Source organism: Panthera leo, chromosome B1 (assembly GCF_018350215.1).
Source record: "Panthera leo isolate Ple1 chromosome B1, P.leo_Ple1_pat1.1, whole genome shotgun sequence".
NCBI classification, from domain to species: domain Eukaryota; kingdom Metazoa; phylum Chordata; class Mammalia; order Carnivora; family Felidae; genus Panthera; species Panthera leo.
Window position 1 is genome coordinate 79,597,371 of NC_056682.1, and position 15,499 is coordinate 79,612,869.

The following is a 15,499-nucleotide window of genomic DNA, read 5'->3' on the forward strand; positions in this document are numbered from 1 at the left end:
TTGTCTGAACTGATCTTGCTTTTCTGACAATTTTTCTGGCAATATTGCTTTATTTTTTTTAACTTTATTTTTAATTTTTTTAAATTTACATCCAAATTAGTCAGCATATAGTGAAGCAATGATTTCAGGAGTAGATTCCTTCCCATCCCCCCTCCCACAACCCCTCCAGCAACCCTCAGTTTGTTCTCCATATTTATGAGTCTCTTCTGTTTTGTCCCCCTCCCTGTTTTTATATTATTTTTGTTTCCCTTCCCTTATGTTCATCTGCTTTGTCTCTTAAAGTCCTCATATGAGTGAAGTCATATGATTTTTGTCTTTCTCTGACTGACTAATTTCACTTAGCATAATACCCTCCAGTTCCATCCACGTAGTTGCAAATGGCAAGATTTCATTCTTTTTGATTGCCGAGTAATACTCTATTATATGTATACATATACATATATATATGTATGTATATATATCTCACATTTTCTTTATCCATTCATCCATCGATGGACATTTGGGCTCTTTCCATACTTTGGCTATTGTTGATAGTGCTGCTATAAACATGGGGGTGCATGTGTCCCTTTGAAACAGCACACCTGTATCCCTTGGATAAATGCCTAGTAGTGTAATTGCTGGGTCATAGGGTAGTTTTATTTTTAGTTTTTTGAGGAACCTCCATACTGTTTTCCAGAGTGGCTGCACCAGCTTGCATTCCCACTAACAATGCAAAAGAGATCCTCTTTCTCCTCATCCTCGCCAACATCTGGACAATATTGCTTTATGCTAACAATCTGACTCTCTAGGTAACAGAATATGATTTTAACTTCTCTACTAGAATTAGCCATGCTTGTTGGCTACTTAATATAACCATTTGATTGTCCTTAAAAAATACGTGCAAAACATTCTTACCTGGAAACAATTTTTAAATTTCTTGCTCACAAAGTACAGAGCTATTGGGTTTATACATGAATTCATGGTTGCCAAGTTAATACCGATGTAATCCATGAGCAGCAAGAAACTAGAACAAAAGAAAATAGTGTAGAATAATTAGAAGACAATGTTTTTAAATCTGCTAGCTAGCATTTATCCTTAGAATAAGCATTTTTCTTGCCCAGGAGCCATTTCTTATAGGTGGCAGTCAGAATTTTTTTAAAGTGCTTGTTTAAATGGCAGTTTCAGTTCTGCAGAACATTTACAGATATACCTGCCACTTGGTTAGCTCAAACCATTATGCACAGCCTCAGGAGGGGAGCCACAAGCCAAGCTATGGCTTGCACAAATTTGGGGATCAGTCATGGGCTATGTCAGCTCAAGAAAAATAATCAACTTGGCAGTTTTAATTTTCACGGCTAATGAGACTATAGACTAGGTGGTTTGTAAAAAGTATTATAAGTGTGCAAATTAGGGAAACTCCAATTTCCTAATGAGTACACAGGATCATACCTAAGTAATTCACATCGGTTCTTGTCCATCTCATCATACACGGTTTTCTTCAAAATACGGCTTAAGTGAAGAGGGAACCAGCAAAGAGCAAAAATTACCACCAAGCAGAAAACTGTTTTTGCCACTTCTCGACGCTAAAGGAAAGTGAGGGGAAAAAAAGTACAATAAGTTTAGTGTTTTTCTACCAGAGGAAAGAACTATACAAAGGAAGTTGTAGATAGCAAAGAAAGAATTACTTAAAAAAGAGCCAGAACAGCATACCTCACAGTGCCTCTATCTCTTCAATATTTAGAGTCCAACTTTCTAATCAAGGAGTTGCTAATGATTCTTTTGGGTGGCTGCCAGGAAGGATGGTGGACTCAAACTGGTTATTAGGGTCAGGATAGAAGTTAGATGTCAGGGAAATGGGAACTAGCTGGAGCTGAGCCAACACTGTGGCTGCGTGTGTGTGTGTGTGTGTGTGTGTGTGTGTGTGTGACTATATGGGGGAGATGGTTAGCTAAAAGCCTCCATAATGGGTAGCTAGCATTAATGACAGCATGGCAGTCAAAGTGACTGAACCTAGCATAATAAAGAAGGAACAAATCTATGAAGATATTTGGAAAACATAAGTAGGAAAAAGAGAAAAAGTCAATAGCAATGTGTTTCCCCCATTTCTTGCTGTTGAAGAAAGCTAGCACTGGGAGTTTTTTGCTTCTAAAATTCTTTTATTAATGACATATAGCTTCCAACGACATCTTGTTTGCAAACAGAGGGATGAGGGTAAAGGATTATCAGCAATGATGATTAGAACAAGTGGGACATGTTGACCCTGGACTGACTTCACTTTGAAGGTTTACATACTTTTGAATTTGTGTAGACCAGAAAAATCATAGGTTAGGAATTATCTGCAACAGTCATTTGTGTGCATTATGCTTCAGCATTAAAACGCATGCATTTGAAAGCCTAACTAGGAACATAAAATGCAACTCGTCTGTAACTGGGATCAGTTAATGTCAAAATAAAATTGATTGAAAACAGGATTTGGAAGGGTAATGCTGGTTCAACCCAAAGCATATAACATTAAGTATGGGAAGCCTACAATAAACCCACATGATTAATAGAGCCATTTAAGAAGATTTCAAGGCAGTTGTCACAAACTGCTGCTCTAGACCAAAGGACTGGAGTTCTTTAATCTTCCAGAGTTATTGGGTGGGATAGCTGGGATATGGCTTCAGAGAACATATAAGCTAAGCAATGGTTGAGAAAATAAAGAGTTCCAATCTGTAGGAATAGGGGATTATTTTAAAGGGTCGTTTGGTGTACACAGGAAGACAATGTGACCAGAAAAAGAGAAAAGGAGGGTACTGGGTGCTGGGGGAAAGGTTATCCCCCTTGAGCACACCCTCAAAGAGGATGATCATTCGAAAGGTAATATGTTGTATGGTAGTCTGATATTTGCTTAACCAATATCTATTCTCCTGTTTTCCTTACTATCAGTCAGAACCGTGATTTTATTATGTCAGCAGGTGAGCCTGGGCTAATCATCTTCATGGCCACCTGACATAGTCAGACCACTGAGATCAAGCAGAAATCATTGTAAGAGGTTTCTGGAAAAGCTACTTAAAAGTGGAGGGTACTCCTTCTGATGCACACACTAATATGATCTATATTCTTTCCCTTTTTGCTGCCTGGAAATCTGATATAAGGGTAGAGTTGTAGCTACTGTCTTCCAATACTAAAGGAAAAGTCAGCAAAACAGCAGACCCCTGGCTTCTGAGTCTCTTGAACACTGAACCAGTGACTTTTTTTTTTTCCTGTGGGAGAAAGAAGAAACCTCCATTTGGTTTGCTCAATGTTATTTTGGGTTTTCTGCTACCAGCATCCAAACACAATCCCTAACTGATAAAAGATGTTGAAAGAATAATACAGAGAAATTCGAGGAAACCGTGCAGAAAGCAAGACCAGAGCTATATAGGATACTAGTTAAAGGGTGACATGGCCTTTCACTGAGAGCTAGCTCCCTACAGCCCCCATGGAAGGCTTTCCAGTAGGCTTGCTCTCCTGCTGTTGGAAACTGCTACAGCTTGGGTGTGACAAAGGCAATGACTACTGTAGGAGGACCAAGTCTTTGCTTTTAATTTCCACTTGGATAAGCCAATCGCTTAACCACCCTTATGCGGACATCTACCCTGCTTATATTTCGGGGTGCTTGGAAGAAATCAAATAAGCAAATGACATGCTCTTTGGAAACATAAAATGCTATGTAAATGTGAAGGAGCATCCTATTATTGTGACCAATCCCTATTCAGTTATTTTCAGAGCAGGTACCATTCATAGCTTAAACACTCAATCATGGTGCTAATGAAAAAGTCAACATTGAAAAACACTATGGGGTTTTGTTTTTGTTTTTGTTTTCTATAAATCTATTCTAATTAATTACCTCCACTGCAGGAGTGAAACACAGTAATTGCTTGATATATTTCACATCTGCAGCACTTGAAACATTCATGCCTGAACAAAGTCATACTAAATTTTCTCAATATAATTTTCTGTTAAATTTTAATAAAAAATATAGCTACCATTTTTATGGCATGCAAGGATTTTACAAAGTACATGTATGCACCTAATGCCTTTGATTTTTGTAATAATATTGATTCACATACAATTATGCCCAATTTATAGATAAGAAGCTGAAGACTCAGAAAAATCAGTACAATAGTTGAGAAGAGTTGCTGATGAAGAATGTTGCTTTTGTTTGGTAATTGTAGAGAGCAGATTTACAGGCTTCATCAACAATTCATTATCTTTTGGTGCGGTTGGGTGTTCTTATCCACTTCTCTGCTGAGACGGAGAATTTACCTGTAGTCCTAGTTTTACTCTTTGAATTAATATATATCAAACATTTTCTGGGTACTTACTATGAGTTGGGCTCTATTATACACTGTACATGCATTAGGTAATCCTCTTGATATATTATTATATACATTTTGTTTAATTTTTTAAAAGTAGGCTCTATGCCCAGTGTGGAGCCCAACATGGGGCTTGAACTCACAACCCTGAAATCAAGACCTGAGCTGAGATCAAGAGTCAGATGCTTAATTGACTGAGACACCCAGGCACCCCTATTTAATTTTTTAAAATTTAAAACTGAATCAGTATTTGTACAGAAAGGTACAGATATTATTGCATATATTTTATGAAGACCCAGAGATTCAGAGAGATTAAGCAATTTGCCCAACAACACAGAGCCAGCAAGTATAAGTGTAAAGGTTTGCCCTCTAAAGTCCATGGCTGTACATGTTCTGTTTGCTTCCTGGTAGTGAGGGAGGGGAGGGAAAGGCAGGGAGGGAACCAACAGCAGCCTCCTATTATTGACATGTACAAATTTTGGGGCTATCCAAAATCTGACCTCTTTTTATGTACCCAATCCCATTTCCTATCCTGAGTCTTACCTTGGATGGTTTTCTAGTGAGGTTCATCTCTTTTTTCCACTCCCCAAATGCGTGGTGCCTGTGCCATGTTCTAACTAGACTCCTGTCCTCCCACTTGAAATGCCCTCTGTCTTCTTCTTCCCCATCAAACCCATTTATCCTTTATGAACAGTTCGATCTCCCTCATCCATGACAAGCGTCTTTGTGACTTTGTCTTTATATCATCCTTGGCTTTCTACAGCATAGGCTACTTTTACCATATTTGGTGATTCTATTTTCTAATTTTTTCATGCTTGTATTTTATTTCTACACCAAGACTGCAAAGCCTGCTAGGGGAGAAAGTCCTATGCCTCTTTGTGTCCTGGCACAGTTCCAAGCCCAGTTCAATTCACAGACACACAAACACACATGTTCAATATACTCTTGGCAAACTAAATGAATAGTTCCTCTCTATTTGGCCCTGCCTCCAGGCCACCTGTTTTACAGGCAGACTCTCTATTTCACAAAAGAAATTCCTAATACTGGGGCGCCTGGGTGGCTCAGTTTTTAAGGATCTGACTTCATTCTCCTCAGGTCATGGTCCCGTGGTTTGTGAGTTTGAGACCCACATTGGGCTCTGTGTTGATGGCTTGGAGCCTGGAGCCTGGAGCATGCTTGGGATTCTGTATTTCCCTTGCTCTCTACCCACTTGTGCTCTGTCTCTGTCTCTCAAAAATAAAAATAAAACATTAAAAAAATTAAAAAAAAGAAATTTCTAATACTATAACTATAAATAAAACAGTTATAAGACTTTATTTTTAGCAAACCAGGGTAAATATGCTAAATAAATACACTTATTTATAGGTCTTCTGTTGTCTGGGACAAATAAGTCTTGGCCAAATTTTCACGATCTTATTAGGTTTACCTGTTTAAGGTGTTCACTGAGGGCAATTCTCAAGCTTCCGTTCCTTCTGTTTAACATCTCACAGGTCATGAGGGTGTAGAAAATTGCAGTGCACACCAAGGGCATGCAGAAATAGAACCCGAAGAGCCACCAGTCTTTCACATCTTGGTAAAACTGTAGGGTGAAGAAAGGGAGAGAATAGGAGGTGCATTGTAATCGAAATTTACTGGGCAGTGCTCTGGTAGCTTCAAAATCTTCGTGCTTGTAGATATGTTTCTACATTCACACTTGTGGTAAAGGGCTTGGAGGTGGTGCTCAAAACTCAATGGAAAATCCAAAATCCAATGGAAAATCCAAAAATGATCCTGGCTTTCTAGTAGCACATGAAGAAATTGCACTTAAAAATAATCCTGACAAAGATACTTTTTATAAACCGAAGTTGGTTTTAATAACACAGTGGGAGAGCCCTACTCAAGAAGAAGAGTTCCCTCCCAAAGCTCATAAAGCATGATTTTGAGATAGATAGAATATGTATTTATCTTTACTTATTGATGAGCCTCAAAACTTTGCTAGTGCCAAGTTTACTTTTGACTCTTGTGGTTAAAGTGTACTTAATGTGAGTATCTTGTGTGGTAACAGCGAAGGTTATGAATGGCTTATCTGTGTAGCTCTGGTTACTGGGAGTTAACCCTTTGCCTGGTATGCTTGCTATGTGACCTTGCAGCCAGCCAATTTGAGCCATCAATAACCATGCCCTTTCTCGAGCTCTTAATACTTATCACCTGGAAACTATTGAGGCAGAGTATCTTATCTGAAGGCCTATTTAGCATTATCTCTCTGTGGGCAGGATTTGTAAATACTAGTATTATTAAGTTTTATGTCTTTTTAAAGGAGAAAATTTAGTACCCTACAAAATGGAAATTAGAAAATTATATCTGCGTTCTTCCTCCCACTAAGTTAATCACTGACTTAGGAAGAAATGCTTTTCCTTATACTCTTTCTCCAGATTGTTTATTTACGAAGGATAATGCAGCCTCCTGTATTATCTCAGTTCCCACAGTAAAAAATAATCATGCTGCTCTGTGAAAAACCGGACAGTTGCTGAATATAGAAAGAGGCCCAGTAGGCTACATTTATAACATGTCTATTAAAATAATCTATAAATGGTTCCTGAGGAAAAAAAGTTCTGGGCAGAGGTTCTTAACTGTTTCTATGCTTTGGAAGTCTGGTGAAGACTATAATCCTTTCTGAGAATAATACTTTTATATGCATAAAATAAAATAAGATTACAGTGGTAGCCAATTATGTTGAAACACAGCTATCAAAATATTAAAATTCTGATCTAGGTGTTTATTAACAAATTAAATGAAAAATCAAATGGTGGTTCTAATAACCATCAGAAGTTGAAATAATGATGAGCAGAAATGATATTTCAAGATTATCCAACTGTTATGTTATGAAAATGTCTATTACTTCCATTAGTGGAAATATAATGGTTCTGTTAAATATGACTGTGGTTTGTTACCTACATTCATAATAGAAGGAAATGATAAATTTCAGTTAGAAGTTAGTGAAAATCAATATGTAATTTCTTTTCCATTCAGGTTCACAGACCCCTGAATTCTATCCTAAGGTTAGTGCAAACTACACCAAGGGACTTGGTTTATTCAGATCTGTTTATACAAGTATTTCCCTCTCCACATCACACTGTAGAAAGATTTGCGTACTGAAGTAAACAAAACAAAACACAAGAACAAAAAAATCAGAACTCTTTGTTTAAGTGCACACAAACACTCCTTTAAGTGCTCTCTTCACTTGTACCTTCTTCTTCCAGATGCATTGCTGCCTGGGTGTGAATGCCCTAGAAGCAGCTGCAGAAGGTCTGGAAGCTGACCCCTGAGGGGTCTTGATGGAGTCCCCTGCCCCCTCCATGGCAGAGGCCTGTAGAGAAAGGGGTCACACGTTTCTTTTGAACTAATGTCATCGGCCAGGGTATGGAGGGACCTCCCTCCATTCTAGGTTAGGGCAGAGTTGAGGAGGAAAGAATGGAACACAAGCTGGGGGAGAATGAGTCTGAAAACTTCAGACTTGGATGGAATCTAAAAAACAATCAGTTTGAACTCATACTTTTCATTGTAATCCCCTTAGGTAGCTAGCTAGTCTTTGCTTGCCCACTCTAGAAGAGAGACTCGGTTGTTGTGAAGTAGCCCATTTCATTTTTGTCTAGTTTCAATTGATTAGTGAGCTCATTCTTATACTAAGCCTCTTCTCTTTAACACTTTTGTCGGGAATAGCTAGATTGCTTATTCGCACTGCCCAAATTCTGATAACCTCCTGCTGCTACTTTGTTTTTCACTATGGACATCGACTTAATAAAAAGGTCAGTAGATAAACAGAAGACCTTAATTTTGACATCGCCAGTTTGCCAGTTTTCATGAGTACTTTTAATTTTAAAAGAAGAATTTCCAATGCAGGAAAACTGGTCAACTGTAAAACCACTAATTTTGTGAATTTTTCAAGTTAGGAAAACATACCTGGAGATGTCTGTGAAGGATTAAATGTGGAATCTGAGCTGCATGAAACCTACATCAAAGCACTAAATTACGCTGATTTAAGAGAAATGGTTCTCCTTTTCCTCCCCAGTCCACATTTGACTAGTTTGGCAAAGGAAATATGCATTTTAAACATGTTTCCCAATACACTCAGTTATGTAATTAAACTTTTCAAAAAAACATTAATGTGGTCAGATATATCAAACAACAACTGAATTTGTTAAAGAACTAAAACACGTTTTAAAAGGTTCTGCAAATTTGTTATTTGTATATTACATATAGAATTTGTACTAATATAAGTACATGAAGTATAACTTCCTACTTTAAGTTAGTAAATCTATCTTTAAAAAAGTGTGAGGAATGTGCATTTCCCCAAGTAACATAAAATACATATTAGCATGCCCATCAGATGGAAATTGTTGTGCTGTATTACTTATTATAAAAACAAATAGCACTGTGTATATATACATAGTGTCCCCCCCCCCCCCCCCCCCCCCCATCTATCTTTCTGAGTAAGTTTGTTTCAGATTCTGAGTTGTTTGGGGTAAAACTAGAGTTGTGTCTACAATTGTGCTCTAATATAAGAGTGAAAACAAAATAGTTGCTCTAATTATGGGACTGAACTAACAGAGTAAGCCACACTGGGCATTGTAAAAATATCAACAAGTCTTGGCGATGGTAAAGTATATATGAAGACCTCCTCTCCTCCCCAATTTCCTTTAAACTCTCCATACCTCCATGAATTTTGACGTGGCATTGAGCATACAGGTTTTGTGCTGTTCACCCCTGTATTCAAAGGGCACCATGACGAAGCCGATAGCTTCAGGGATAGCCAGGATAAAAGAAAGGATCCAGATGGAGACGATCTCAATGGCAGTGATCAAGGGAATCCCAATTCCCTGGACACGACTCCAGGAGGCAACTGCTCTGTACCTGAAAAACAAAAGCAGGGTGGGGGTGGGGGGAATGGAGGCAGAACCTAGTTGTTAGGAAATTTAAAATTTATTTCATTTAAAAAATAATTATAAATGCTAGAAAGATTCTCCCCATAGCCAGTGACCAATCACTGGAACTTTCCAATGAGTCCTGGAACTTTCTGTGAGTCCTGATGTGAAAAATAAGGACCCTTCTGTGAGTCCTGATTTGAAAAGTAAGTGGAACCATTAAGAGTTCCACCCCTTTGGGAATCAGGTGTCTGGCAGGCCTGAGTCTGAGGTCTTCATTTAGGATTCAGGAAAATCTTGTGATGGCTTATAATGGGCCAGCATCAGACAAATGTGCCTATGTTTTTTAAGCTGAGGGAAAAAACTGGATGATGGAAGGTGTAGTGAAAGCTGCTGGTACTTGTTAAGGTAATATCTTACTCCTCTCTATATATTAAAAAAAGAAACTTGAAACATTATTATGAAGTGGATCTAGATATCCTTAAATGAATACGACCATAGATAGCTGATCATTTTCTCCTTTCTTCTCTCACTGTATACCTGGTAGTCAAAGAATGACTATCTCCCATTATGGTCCTGAGCTACAATAGATAAAGTGGAGTTAAAGATATCTTGGTTCCTAATCTTTAGGGTTTGCAATCTAATAGAAAAGAAAGGTTCATAGAAAAATGTAGAACATAAATGTTACTGGACAATCATGTCAATCAAAAAACAAACTGGCATTAAGAAATTGTTTATTTTCTACTTTAATATTTTTTGTGATAGTAATCCCATTTCAATGTTAAGTCTAAAGAAAGTTTGGTTTCAGAAAGTCTGTGTTTCTGACCTGAGGAGATGGTCTGGTGCTAACTACTTAAGCACCATCTGGCTTACTATTAAGATGGGACCTGTGACATGGTATGGTATTTTTGTGGCTTCATTCTTGAAATTTTTTTTGCTGTTGTAATGGAAAGTAAACATTCTCTTTTTTATAGCTTTCATTAGATAGTGCCGGAAGAAGACTGTAAAACAGACCAAGGCATTGGGGACAGGTGCACATGGGCTTGTAGGGCACATGACTTAATGTCAAAGATTTGTCAGTAAAGCCAAGGCAAACTACACGTTACCCATAATCACTCTTATCAGTTATATTTACTGTGCTGTCTCAGTGCATCTACAAGGTACATCTGTGAAAACACAGGTCTTAGGAATTATGCTACCTAGTTCTCCACTGTAGATTAGAACTTATAGTTTGGGTATGCATGACGATGCCATATGGCACACATATAGCACAATTTGCTGAAGAAATATTTTTTGCAAAAGATTTTTAGGATAAATAAGATTGATGTACAATAAGAATCTTAAAAAAAAGTCCAGATTAGTTCAGAATTGAATAAAATACAGCTATGCAAACAAACCAAGAAAATCCTTTTACGATATAGCCAAGATTGCATTTTTAAATTTATGGTTATTTCCAGTGGGATAAAGACTGCGATTTATTTTGCTTTTCATTTCTGTTTACTTTTCTTTGTTGCCTTATTAGACTGGCAGCCTGATGTCCAGTAAAAGCTAAAAGGAATGGAGACAGGATGTCTATATCCCGAGGCTGTCAGTGAGTTATATCTATTTCTTTTCCCCTTCTCTTAGATCAACTATCAGGAAAGGTGCTTTAAATAAAGTGCTTTATCTCCTAAGGGAGTAAGGAAGCAAGATTTATTAGGCAGGATTGGAGATAGAAGGTGGTTTGAGAAGGAAAATGTGGTCAACATGTTCTTATGATGAGTATATTCACAAAGCAGCTTCATTTTGTAATATGCCATGAGTCCTCAAATTATTACACGTCTATAATCTAATGTAAATTCAACATTTTAAAATAAATAGAAGTAGTTTTTAGTGTATAGTGTGGCAAACCCACATGACTGAGAATTAGACTATTTTTTATTTGTAATCACATTGATTTTGATGACATTTACATGACATGAGAAAACAACTGTAAGAGTTAATTAGAAATAATCATTTGTGATGATGGGGGTAGGGAAAGGTGTGAAAGATAAGAAATACCGGATGTTCCAAACATAATTTCTATTTAGAATATAATGATACAACACACATATCCATAAATATGTTCTCCTAACTAGGTGTGATTATAAACATCCTTCAATGGAGCTAGTGGACACATATGACATTTTCACTTGCCATAGAAAATCTGCAAGTGTAGATTCAACCACTAACAGCTGATATTCCAGAAATGATGTCTACTTTTTGAAATGGTTTCTTCTCTTGCCTTCTACTACATTTCTCCTGGTCTTTCTCCAGCTGATAAGGCTGGCTATTTCTTCTCATCTCCTTGGCTGGAACCTGCTCACTTCTCAAACTCTTAGCATTGCATTCCTCCTTAGTCCTTGGTCCTCTTTTCTATTCTATCAACACACTTTCTTTTAGTGATCCATCCAGTCTCATGGCTTTAGCATCATTTAAAATTTCTATATACTGATAATTAATTCCCAAATTTATAAGTCTAACTGAGGACCCCGCCTCTAGTTCCTGACTTGTCTTTCCAACTGGTTAACTGATATGGCCACTCGAAATCTAATAGGCATTCGAACTTACCCAAACCAGACTCCTGGTCCCTTTCATGACCTCCACCCTGCCCTCTCTTCAGTCCTTACCATCTCAGGCCCAGAATTTGAAGTTAGCCTTAACTCCTCTTTTTCCCTTTGCTATCACACATCCAATTCTTTAGCAAACCCTGTGACCTCTTTCTTCACGATACACCTAAATGCAACCACATCTCACCATCTCTCCTGTTACCATGCCACCTGGATTATTGTAGTAGCTTCCTAACTAGTCTCCCTTCATCCATTTTGTCCTACTTCATTCTATCCCAAACATAGCAGCCAAAGTGAGCCTGTTAACATGTAAGTCCCTCATGTCATCCCTCGGTTCAAATCCCCCAGCAGTTTCCAGCCCAGTGGGAATGCCTACTGGTGTTCTCAGAGCTGCTTCCTCATCTGCTTTACTTTACTCAGGTGTAGCTTTTCATAGGGTCCTTCCCTGAACATCCTGTTTGAAATTGCCAGAATCCCCTCCAGACTTACCCTGACCTGCTCACGCTGATTGATTTTTCTCCATAGCGCTTACTACCATGTGACCAACCAAATATTTTATTTATCGTCTCTGTCCACCCTTGTCTTTAGAATATAAGCGCCATGAGGGCAGACATTTTATATGTTGGTCACGATACCTAGAACAATAGGTGCCAAATCAATATCTGTCGAAGTAAATGTCTTTGTTTCCTGGCCATGCATTTATCTTTATCAGCCAATAAAGCACACTACATTCTGAGCATTTTCTTATTTTTTAAGGCAGCCTTGACAGACAACAAACAAAAAGCTAATACTTTTAGAATCCTAGAAGCAAATAATTAAAAAACCATGAGGGACTCTTGGGGTGATCTTTCTCCCCTTCATGTTCTATCAGTTGGGAACCTGAGGACTGGAGTGTTACTACATCGTCTGCCTCATCTCCTGTGAATGTGGAGAGCCCGGACTAGGGCTCTGGTCTGCCAACACCCAGGGGAGTCTTTTCCCATGACATCACCTTGTACCCTGTCATGTGATATGCCAAAATAAAAGTATAAATTATGCATTTTATTTATGTAAAGATGTTTGTTACTGTGTATGTCTATATATAGATTTCTACATGTTTCCAAGGCCAAAGGCATTTAATGCATGTTTTTGAATTTTTGAGGTATGGCCTGGGATGGTAAGTAAATTTTAATATATTTATTATTGAATGTACTTTAAAACAGGATGAAATAAAACAAATTAAAAAAATACCACTTCAACAAAATCTATTTTTTATTTCTTCTTATTCTTTGCCTACTTATATTCTCACAAGCATAATCTAAATATATATTATAACCATATCAATTACAATTTTATTTTTAGCTTTATCTACTTTTCATGATAAAAAATGGCCTTATGCTTCTACAGAAGCATGGCATTTATTAATTTATAGCTACACAGTATAACTGGATATTGATACAGTTGACTTAAATATTTCTCCTAAGTTCACATCAATTCTAGTGTTTCAAGGTTGTGAATAACACACTTATAAATATGTTTGTATATATAGTTTTTTTTCTCTTTTTGAATGATTTTCCTGGATTAATTATCTTGAGGGGGATTATTGAATCAAGAGAAGGAAAAAGTAACTGAAGTACTTTCAGTACTTCAGTAATTTCTACCAAGTGCCTATCGATACTTGTCTACATTGGAATTTATTATTTTCCCTTCCATGTTACCACTTCCAGTAAGTGTCACTTCTACCCTTACCTATGCACATTGTTAATTAACAGCAAATGCAATCATTTGTAATGTTTCTTTACGATTTATGTATCTTATATGATAGACAAACTAACTTCCATGCAGAGGTTTGGAGGCAAAATACCAGCAGGAAGAATTTTATTTTTATTTTTATTTATTTATTTATTTCAGCAGGAAGAATTTTTTTTTAAATTTTATTTTATTTATTTAATTTTATTTTTTTTAATATATGAAATTTATTGTCAAATTGGTTTCCATACAACATCCAGTGCTCATCCCAAAAGATGCCCTCTTCAATGCCCATCACCTACCCTCCCCTCCCTCCCACCCCCCATCAACCCTCAGTTTGTTCTCAGTTTTTAAGAGTCTCTTATGCTTTGGTTCTCTCCCACTCTAACCTCTTTTTTTTTTTTCTTCCCCTCCCCCATGGATTTCTGTTAACTTTCTCAGGATCCACATAAGAGTGAAAACATATGGTATCTGTCTTTCTCTGTATGGCTTATTTCACTTAGCATCACACTCTCCAGCTCCATCCACGTTGCTACAAAGGGCCATATTTCGTTCTTTCTCATTGCCACATAGTACTCCATTGTGTATATAAACCACAATTTCTTTATCCATTCATCAGTTGATGGACATTTAAGCTTTTTCCACAATTTGGCTATTGTTGAGAGTGCTGCTATAAACATTGGAGTACAAGTGCCCCTATGCATCAGTACTCCCGTATCCCTTGGGTAAATTCCTAGCAGTGCTACTGCTGGGTCATAGGGTAGGTCTATTTTTAATTTTTTGAGGAACCTCCACACTGTTTTCCAGAGTGGCTGCACCAGTTTGCATTCCCACCAACAGTGCAAGAGGGTTCCCGTTTCTCCACATCCTCTCCAGCATCTATAGTCTCCTCAGCAGGAAGAATTTTAAAGAGAAACCAGGCATGGTAGATTAAAAGATAGCAGTGAGTACTTTCATACTTCTTCGGCAGAGTCTTTCAGTTGGGCTGGCCTGTGACTGCTTGGACCGACTGAGTAGAGCTGGAAGGATGCTTTGTGGGTTTCAGGCCTGGCTTCCGAGCAGAGCAGCGACTCCACCCTGAAGCCCTGGGCCTGTCTCAGAGAATTTGTTAAGAGGTGCTAGACTACATGAGAGGGAGTTAGGCTCAGAGTTCCATTTGTTCTTGCCAAAGGGCTAGTCATGTATCTTGGACCCAAGAGACAAGCTGAGCCACGAGATGAAATCCACCAGGAGACCCCAGTCAAAGTGACAAGTTGCATAAGAATTGCCCAAATTCCTACCCCACCATATGGTGAAGTAATAATAAAATGGTGGTTGTTTTAAGCTGCTAAGTTTTGGGGTAGGTTGTTATCAAAGAAAAAATAAGCTGGGTTGCTTGGGTGGCTCAGTCGGTTAAGCGTCTGACTTCAGCTCAGGTCATGATCTCAGTCTGTGAGTTCGAGCTGCATGTCAAGCTCTGTGCCAACAGCTCAGAGCCTGGAGCCTGCTTCAGATTCTGTGTCTCCCTCTCTCTCTCTCCCCCTCCCCTGTTGGTGCTCTGTCTCTCTCTCTCAAAAATAAAAACAAAACAAAACAAAAAAAGAAAAGTAAGCTAGCAAAATTATCCAGTCACTTGATCTTATCAATAGAATTAAGATAAAAGAACAAATAACTATGTGCAATGGGGAACAGACCCCCAAATATAGAGCCAGATGCTCTATGGTCAGCATTTGGCTTTGTCTGTGTCTGGTCCCTGGGTTCCCTCTTCTGGCTCTGGCTCTTCTTACATGTCTTCCCTATTGCCATGCAGCAAAGGACAATCAGAACAGCAGAAGAATAAGGAGAAACCAAGTCCAAGGTCTAAATAAAAACGGTTTTCCAGAAAACCACTTTCATGTTTTGACTTAGGACAAACCTTTGGGAACATCATAGAGACCACTGAGCAATTATGTAAAATGCTGGGATGAAGAACTGACATTGGCTT

General features: G+C 38.0%; 1 protein-coding gene and 1 long non-coding RNA gene across 2 annotated transcripts in view; one reads left to right on the plus strand and one right to left on the minus strand.

Annotated features, from left to right (window-relative positions):
* Window positions 1-15,499, minus strand: part of EDNRA (endothelin receptor type A) — a 59,396-nt gene that overhangs the window by 3,581 nt on the left and 40,316 nt on the right. Inside the window, exons 4-7 of the mRNA XM_042935355.1 lie at window positions 9,011-9,209; window positions 5,746-5,898; window positions 1,429-1,562; window positions 895-1,003 (exon numbers count right to left, since the gene is read on the minus strand). Coding sequence (XP_042791289.1) covers window positions 895-1,003; window positions 1,429-1,562; window positions 5,746-5,898; window positions 9,011-9,209 — 595 coding nt within the window. The remainder of the gene's footprint in view (window positions 1-894; window positions 1,004-1,428; window positions 1,563-5,745; window positions 5,899-9,010; window positions 9,210-15,499) is intronic.
* LOC122217810 lies at window positions 694-12,852 on the plus strand. Its single transcript, XR_006201691.1, has 3 exons — window positions 694-788; window positions 10,743-10,811; window positions 12,680-12,852. It is a non-coding gene; the product is annotated as an uncharacterized LOC122217810 (long non-coding RNA).